Source organism: Sporobolomyces salmoneus (genome assembly GCF_050403485.1).
Source record: "Sporobolomyces salmoneus JCM6883 DNA, S_salmoneus_JCM6883_v1_ctg202, whole genome shotgun sequence".
NCBI lineage: Eukaryota > Fungi > Basidiomycota > Microbotryomycetes > Sporidiobolales > Sporidiobolaceae > Sporobolomyces > Sporobolomyces salmoneus.
This window is the reverse complement of record NW_027480961.1, coordinates 1-1,254: the sequence shown is the minus strand read 5'-3', so window position 1 is coordinate 1,254 and position 1,254 is coordinate 1. Positions and strand designations below refer to the sequence as shown.

Here is a 1,254-nt window from a genome sequence, read left to right as displayed (position 1 = left end):
ATGTTCCTCCAGTCGTGGTCAAGTTGAGAGAGTTATACGCAGATGGGTAAGTCACTCTCTCAGTCGATCTGAGACTACCATTGCTCACCTTGTGTCGGAACGGTAGATATTCGATCGTATAATCTTTTCTGCTACTCGACCTATTCCTCCTTACCTCGACGAGTTCCGCAATATTGTTCGATCCGCTTGCATTGAGCTCGACATTCCCCTTCATGTCTTCATCTCTACCGACTACGATAACTATCGAATGCCTTGCGTCGGAATGTCCATCGAATTCGAGAACAATTGGAACGGGAAGAGGAAAATCAGTGAGCTTGACGAGTCCTCTCACTTCTCCTTCTATCCTGACGCTGATATAGACGCCTCAATTAGACTTGAAGGAGTCTTTCTTCGTTGGTCATGCAGATGGTACAAACATTCTCGATTACGGAAGAAGTGAGTTGTATTTTGGACTTTTCTGTCCAGAGACGTTCATAGGCTGATCTTCTCTACTGATCTCATCGGCAGAGTTTGCCATGAACTTGTCAATCCGTATCCACCCTCCTTGCGAGTATTTCCTCGATGAGAAACAAGAAACAAAGCCAACTCTCCACGGTTGGAATCCTTCAGAATTCGATCATTCAGGTGAGCGCTCCTCTGACAATCTCTTCCTCGATGCAATTTGACCCATATTGTATCTCGTCGTACAGGGTCGTTCTTCGTTCCTACGTCTACCCCTCTTATCCCTCGTCGACAATCGGAGTTTGACGACGACATTGCCGATGTCGTCTTTCTTGTCGGTCCTCCCACTTCTGGGAAGAGCTCGCTTTACTTCAGATACTTGCAGAAGCGTGGATACGAGAGAATAGTAAGCCCTCTCCGCTTATTCGAATATTCGAGATCCTGATTGAGGTATCGTTGAACAGACTTCATCGGAAGTCGACAAACTCGCTACGAAACTTCGCTCGAACCCGAAACAGCTTCTCTATGTCCTCGATTTTCCTCTCCCTTCTCGCGCTTCTCGTTCGGGCTTCATCAAATTACTCGAGTCGCAGAAACCATCGAGACTCTCTTTCAAGTTGAGATGTTTCCAATTCCTCGTATCGGAAGAAGTCTGCAAGCACAACAGCCAGTTCGCAGAGTTGTGGGACCACCAAGTTACGCCAGAAGGGAAAGAAAGGCGATTCACCGATGAGGAACAATTCACCGATTGGAGAATTGAATCCATCAATGAGCGCCTCGGCTTGGATGAAGGTATGCACTCTCTCTTCTCCT

The 1,254-nt window shown here is 47.0% G+C and overlaps 1 protein-coding gene across 1 annotated transcript; it reads left to right on the top strand.

Annotated features, from left to right (window-relative positions):
- Positions 1-106: 106 nt before the first annotated feature.
- JCM6883_003286 (uncharacterized protein) lies at positions 107-1,233 on the top strand (the record flags this gene model as incomplete). Its single annotated transcript, XM_076635743.1, has 5 exons — positions 107-308; positions 373-435; positions 508-624; positions 690-847; positions 906-1,233. Coding segments are annotated over 5 exons (868 nt in total), but the record flags the coding sequence as incomplete, so codon positions are not given.
- Between the last annotated feature and the right edge of the window lie 21 nt (positions 1,234-1,254).